At 44.2% G+C, this 7,262-nt stretch overlaps 1 protein-coding gene across 1 annotated transcript; it reads right to left on the reverse strand.

The window, feature by feature from the left end:
* Positions 1-1,721: 1,721 nt before the first annotated feature.
* LOC310668237 (large ribosomal subunit protein eL27-like) lies at positions 1,722-2,225 on the reverse strand. Its single transcript, XM_083421261.1, has one exon. The coding sequence runs from the start codon at positions 2,171-2,173 to the stop codon at positions 1,763-1,765; it is 411 nt and encodes a 136-aa protein (XP_083277387.1). The 5' UTR covers positions 2,174-2,225; the 3' UTR covers positions 1,722-1,762.
* Between the last annotated feature and the right edge of the window lie 5,037 nt (positions 2,226-7,262).

A 7,262-nucleotide genomic window follows, 5' to 3' on the forward strand; every position in this document is an offset into this window, starting at 1 on the left:
TATATGGAAACTCTCTAAGTATTACAAGTCCCCCCCCCCACAAAAAATGTAATTATATCTCTGTTTGTTATGGCAACAAGCTAGAAGTTGTGTTTCAGTGCACAGGAAAGGCATTGATATTGAAAGGCAGAAGGCAAGAAGTATGTCCAGGTATGTCTTTATTTTAAAAACAATCTTAGAACATGAGGATTTTTTCAAATGTGCTGTTTTTAAATATACATAGTTGGCTCCCCTCACTCCCACTTCTGTATGGTCCCCCTTTTTCAGCTCGAATAATATTTATTCCTTGATAGACTATTGGGCCATATCTATTTCCTAACTTCAGTCTGTAGGCAGGGAATTACATGTTTGAATATTTCTCAATATTAACTCTTACCCCATGCTTCAGAACAGTTACCATTTACATTTTGATCCAATTACTTCTCGGATCCAGAGCTGGTTTTTTTCTTTTCTTTAGAAAGTGTCAATATTGGGGCAGCTAGTTGAGGAATCTAGCAGCTAGACAGGAGCAGATGAACACCCATCGGTTTTGAGTGATAGATAAATCTTTCTTTTCCCTTGGTGAGGAGCCCTCCCCTCTTTGGTAGATCCCCCCCCCCCCAATTGGCAGTACATATTCTATCTCTAAAGCAGTTTTTTCCAAACTTTATTAGGAGACCCACCAATGGAATTTTGGCTTGGCAATGCTTTCACCAGATGGGTGTTCATCATCACTCAGAATTTATGCCCACTTTTTTTCAATATAGCTGTAGCGGGAAGGGTAAAGAGATTCATAAAATTGGATAAATTAACTTCCTTTTTGTCATGGGGCATTGAAATTTCTGATAAATGCATTTTCTGAGCTCCTTTATGTAAGAAGATGGAAATATTAATAACAGACTTAACCAGAATTAGGTTAAGTGCCAGCATTTGCTAGCCAGCCCACATTCTGAACGGGCCAGGAATGATATGGAGAACATATGCCATATATAACTCTAGAGCAGGGTTTCCCATACTTGGTGTAATGGTTCTAGGGGTTGCTCGTGCGTAAGCCAGTGCAAACACCTGGCTGGGTTGCCTGAGTGAACCTTTTCTGTCCGGACAGCCACTCACCCGTGGCTGTCTCAATCACTGGCAGAATCCGTCAGTGGGTGTTTCTTAAACTTCTTCCAGCAAAGAAGCTCTTTGACGCCTACTCTTCTCCTACTCTCTCTGCGTGAAAGCCTTCTGCGCAAGGAGGGCGTAGGCAGCGGAGGACCCCTACTCTCCCCGCTGGTCCCCGGCAAGGAATCATGGGACCGCCTCGCCGCTTCCCCCATCTGCCCCCCTTCTCCACTGGTGCTACACTGATTCTCTTCCCCAGAAGATGGGCTGCCTCTCCCAATCCCGGGACGCTCTCTGGAATCCCTCTGGATCTTGCTCTCTCCCTCCGGCACTGATGGCAGTTCCCTGACACTTGGATTTCCAGCTGTTTTGGAGCTACAACGCCCATCATCCCTAGCTATCAGGACCAGTGGTCAGGGATGATGGGAACTGTAGTTCAAAAAGCAGCTGGAGACCCAAGTTTGGGAAACCCTGCTCTAGTGAGGTCTGTCAAGAAGCAAAGAATGGCCCAAAGAGTGCCCTTTCCATTCTGCGTTGTCCTCTCTCATCGCTGCAGCTGGGTACCCTGGCCATGGGAGGGCTGGCCATTTGCAGACCCACCCAAGCTGTGGTCACCCCAGCTTCTACTTTTCCCCCCCTTGGCTTTTCAAAAATATTTATTGGTGGAAATGCATGCCACTCAGAACCTGAGATTCTGGAAAAACCACTTGTTCTTGCCTGTCTTGTATCTCTCCTCAGATTTCACTTTGGCCTCCCGCCGGGCTTTACGTTTCAGTGCAGGGTCCCTAAAGACATCCTTGTTGACAATGGTCTTGTCAAGGGGAACATCAACGGAGTACCTGGTGGGCATCAAGTGGTTGTAATTGTAGACCTTCACAAAGGACTTGATCTTGGAACGCTTGGCAATCTTCTTCTTGCCCATGCTTGCTGTCACTTTGTGTGAGTAGTGATCAATACCAGCCACCAAAGTGTGGCTGTAGGGGCGGTCAGAGGTGCCATCAGCAATATTCTTAACAATAACAGCTTTGCGTCCGGAGTAACGCCCAGCGAGGACAAGGACGACTTTCCCTGGTTTCATAAACTTGCCCATCTTGGAGCTGTGGCAGCGATGGCACCCACACCGCCACAGTTGCTACTTTTGAGAGCCCCACGGTAGCGGTGGCAAGAGGAGGAAGCTGCGGCAGGCAGGGTGGCCCTGATTCGGCTCACATCATAGGGAAGAAAGCACAGCTCCACTCTGCTCCCCATGCCAAGAAGCTGGCGAAACTGTACCTAGCCCAGCACTGCGATCTGTTTGGCGTTCAGCCTCCCCTGACCCCTCAGTATTTGGGTGTATGTGTGCTGAGCTCACTGCAAGACAACATCAAGGGGGCTGAAGACACCTCAGCCCTAAGGAGTCGGCGCCTATCTCCCTTGCCACTGCTAACTGACAATACTTACCTCTCCAAATCCCACTTACTTATGGACGTCAATAATGGGGTTGCATCAAGGGAAAAGTGTATTCAACATTTCCTGCTGTCAGTGCTTTATTCTGTGCTGTAGGAGGCGGGAGATAAACCTCCATTAAAAACAGGGGAACGTCAAAGGCAGAGTAGAGGAGTGCGAACCCTCAGAAGTATATAGTCACTAACTAGATGACTAAGTAGCTTTTCAAAGATTTCCTCTCCTGCTTTTTGGAAAACCATAAAAAATGTCATTGTGGTTAGGCTGCCTCAGAACCCAATCAAAAAATAAAAGCAATTACTTTCTCATTCAGCCTCTGTGTAGCTCTAGCAGCTGTAGACAAATATATAGTACAGACAGGAGGGTTTGTTTCGTGGCCGGGGGGTGGGGGGTTGACCATTCACTGTCCAGACGTTCTATATTTGGTTGAGATTTGTTTTCCATCTTGGCTTTCTGACTGTATTGAACAAGCTTCCTGAATGTTCCTGGGGGGGAAGTTGGATTATGCTTCCACTAACAGCCGTAAATGTGGGAAAATATAATAAGTTTTTTTGTGTTTTTGTTTAAAAGTAAAGATAATCTTAAAAGACAAGCAATAATGGAGAACGAACCACAAAAGAAACCAGGCCTGTCCAAAACCACAAGGGGCGAGCATGGCAAATTAATATTTGGATAGACTTGGGTAGCTAATTTGTAAATGCTACCCTTAGGGTTTGGAAAGTTCACTGCAGCTGTATGCTCATTTCAGCCACCAAACACCAATCGTACAGGCAAGTTTCTTTCCCATAATACGAATGAAACAATGGCCGGTTTTAAAATGGAAAACGGGAACAAGGAATAAAGAACCATCAAGATACGTGCCCAAATTTCCTCAGGGATGTCTGGACCCAGACTGGAGGTTTGGCCTTGATAACTGAACTGAATGCCAACAACAAAGAACTCTTTCAGTTTGCAGCCAAACTGTTGTGGTGGCCACATTTATCTTCGTGTGCGGTGGTTATACTACACTTCCCATCATGCCACATGAATGCCTAATCATGGTCTGATTGTAGGAGCCCTTCAATTAGATGCTCGAATATCCAATAAATTAAACAGAACTTGTGGAACAATTTTTTTTTAAAGAATCTAAGAACAGTCACGAGCATTAAGGCTTGTGAGCACCAGCTGTTTTTCATGAGATGTGCCCCTCAGCATACTTCAAATATCTAGCAAACATCGTGCCCTTAGAGTCCATTCTAAATCCACACTCCACATCTGTGTAGGTTTTTATGTGACAGTATATTGTAAAAGAGGTGTTAATCTTCTCATCATGCCTCATGAAGTCTACATAGGCATCCTTGATTCATTGATTGGCTTAATGGATTAACTGTTTCCTATGTAGCATCTCAAATGTCCCTCACCCCAGCCATTTACCTACCACTCTTGTCATCTTTATTCAACATTTTAAGGTACAGATCAGTTTGATTGTCTATTTACTGTTTCATTGTTGCCACAATGAAATTGCATTGTCATTCCAGGAGGGGCTTGGCCCCCCCCCCCAGCAGTGCAGCCATGGAGTTCAAGGCACCTCTCTCAGCCAGCCTTCCCAAGATGGATCCAATTCTTTCTTCTTCTTCCTAGATCACCCTACTAAAATCCCTCTGCAGCTTGTATTTCTCCCTTAATTCCACAAATCATCAAAACTCTACCATTTATTAATTTCTAGGGTTTCGGTGGTTCCCTCCCAAATCTATAACAATACGACGGGAATAGAAGATGGAGAACTAGCGGATGTAATCGCTATTGCAAACTGGCATGTGATGACAGAGAAAGTAATGCACATCACTACCGCTTGAAAGGGAAATAGTATATCAGATCTTGCTTTAAATGTTGCAATGAAAGGCTGAACATATGCAGAAGGTCACTGCATGCTTCAGATAGCTTGGAGATTTGAGACCTTGCTGACAGAAAACAGCAACAGCAGACGATCTCATTAATTAACCTTTACTGTTTTGTTGTTGCTGTACCAAAATAATAAGAGGGACATGTGAAAAGAGTCTAGGGGTCTTAGTAGACCTCAAGCAAGCAGCAGAAGCAAAAGTTTTTAAAAAGCTAATGTTATTCTAGGCTGCATCAACAGAAGCATAGTGTCCCAACTAAGGGAAGTAACCATTCTGCTCCATTCTGCCTTGGTCAGACCACACCTGGAACACTGTGTCCAGTTCTGGGCACCACAATTTAAGAAGGATATGGAGAAGCTGGAATGTGTGCAGAGGAGTTTGACCGAGATGATAAAGTGTCTGGAAACCAAGCCATGAACCTCAGGGTCCCTTCCAACTCTGCAATTCTACTACAGTGGTACCTTGGGTTAAGAACTTAATTCGTTCTGGAGGTCCGTTCTTAACCTGAAACTGTTCTTAACCTGAGGTATCACTTTAGCTAATGGGGCCTCCCGCTGCCGCCACGTGATTTCTGTTCTTATCCTGAAGCAAAGTTCTTAACCCGAGGTATTATTTCTGGGCTAGTGGAGTCTGTAACCCGAAGCGTCTGTATCCTGAAGCATCTGTAACCCGAGGTACCACTGTATGATTCTATGAAATAAGGGAAATAGTTTTAAAAGCACACACCAAGATAATGCTTAGGCTTGATTCCCCCTCCCCCAGTGTCACACACATCACTCTGCAATAAAGCTCCTCCCCCCCGTTTTTGGCTGGGGGTGCTGAGCAAATGACACACTGGGGTTTTTGCTTTCAATCCTATCTCACTACAGCAGATGAATGGGAAATGTGGCTTGCCGGAGTCCTGAGAGATATTATTTAAATCCTTAAAGCATCAGCTTTCACTTTTGTCATTTCCTCCTCCTCCTCCTTTATTGTTGTCATATTCTAGTGAGGGTTTTTTTTATATAAAATAACATAAATGTAACATCACTTTCTTAAATTGAGATTAGTTTTTCTATATTGATTGCAGTAGTCATCTGCTAGTACAGGATGTCATTGCTCATGTAGGAAAACTTCCAATCATTCTTCCTTCACATCAGCTTAACTATCCAATCGATTCTTATTTTTTTACTTTTGTTGATTCACAACTTGTGCTAATTTAACTTGCACTAATTCAACTTTATGCACATCACCGAAAAGAGGAGGGGCAGGCATCCAGGATAACAAATTTGGCATTTCCATCCATGACTGGAGGGCTGTGTTGACTATACACAATGTTGGCTTGATGTGCTCTCTCCAGAACATAAACCCTGTGCAAGATGAGAACTGACTTTATTTGGTACTGGTAATTCCGCTCACCCTCATTGGTGGGCGGTGTTGTGGCCAGGCCCTGGACCGCACAAGTGATCTGGCAAATCACAGGCTGGATTGCCTGGTTGGCAGATATTGGCCAATGCCAGTAGCCCTTGGATAGACGTTCCCCTGGCAGCGGGCAAAACCAGCCAATGGGGATGCTTGGGCCTTCTGCCAGAAGTCATTAAATTGCAGCCTGCCTGGCAGACTTTCCTGCCTTTTCCTGGTAATGCAAAGAGATGCCACCAAGACAATAATGGAATGGGCACATTGTGGGGTACCATTTGCCCATCTATTATTAGTCAGAATTTATGGCATTTGCTAAATCTTCAAATGCATTTAGGACTGTGAATGAAATGTGAAGTCTAGTAGTATTTTTTCTAAGGACTTTCAATGGGTTATGATCCCTGGTTATACTCCACACAGAGGGTAATATTCTGCCTATGGTAAATGTATTTTATCTTACACTCCACAGAAAAGCCACCTTTCCAAATGTTTTCACTTTTGTGTATTTCGTTACTTTTACCAATTTATTTTTAGAAAGAACTTTAGCTATTAATGTTTAATGCCAATGAAAGGAAAACAAAGAACTGGGAGACTGCATTAAAGTGATACCATGTAATCCCCACTGCAGGGCTCTTTAGAAATGTGGAAACACAGTATACACAACCTGCCATTTTCCACACAGGGAATTTTCACCCAGTAGTTGAAAATATTTACGTGGATACCCATCAAAACAGGTACAATCCCAATTTCATACAGAAGAGAATGGGGGAGGGGGTTATTATGGAAATTATTAACAACCAGTGACCATGTTATATCTAAGATTCAGCCAAGCCACTCCTGAGCCAACGCTAAATGAAACATCTTCTTTCAGTGTAACAAAAGGTTCAGCGTTATTCTGAAGCTTTGCAGTATTCTCGAGCCGAAGTTTATTTAGTGAGAAGTATCTTCCTACCCTCCCTCTGCCTCGCTGATGTGGTCCAAAGGAAAGCAAAGCAATATGTTTGGGACCAGCTTGGTTGAAGGAGTTGCCGTAAGGAGGTGTACATAATGCCGTCCAACCGTCTTAGGGACTCCACGTTGGATTTCTGTAGGGTTTACTCCTTAGCCTTGGTGTAGTGGTTAAGAGCAGTGGACTCATAATCTGGTGAACCGGGTTTGATTCCCCACTCCTCCACCTGCAGCTGCTGGGTGACCTTGGGCTAGTCACACTTTTCTGAAGTCTCTCAGCCCCACTCACCTCACAGAGTGTTTGTTGTGAGGGAGGAAGGGAAAGGAGAATGTTAGCTGCTTTGATACTCCTTAGGGTAATGGTAAAGCGGGATATCAAATCCAAACTCTTCTTCTCTTCTTCTTCTTCTTCTTCTTCTCCCGAAGACATCTTGCAAGGCTGTGGGAACGGACTTTTTCTTGGGTTTTACTTCCAAAGCCTTTCTTACAAGTGAGTATAGCAACAAGGCA

This window comes from Podarcis tiliguerta (assembly GCF_965153285.1).
Source record: "Podarcis tiliguerta genome assembly, chromosome: 17".
NCBI lineage: Eukaryota > Metazoa > Chordata > Lepidosauria > Squamata > Lacertidae > Podarcis > Podarcis tiliguerta.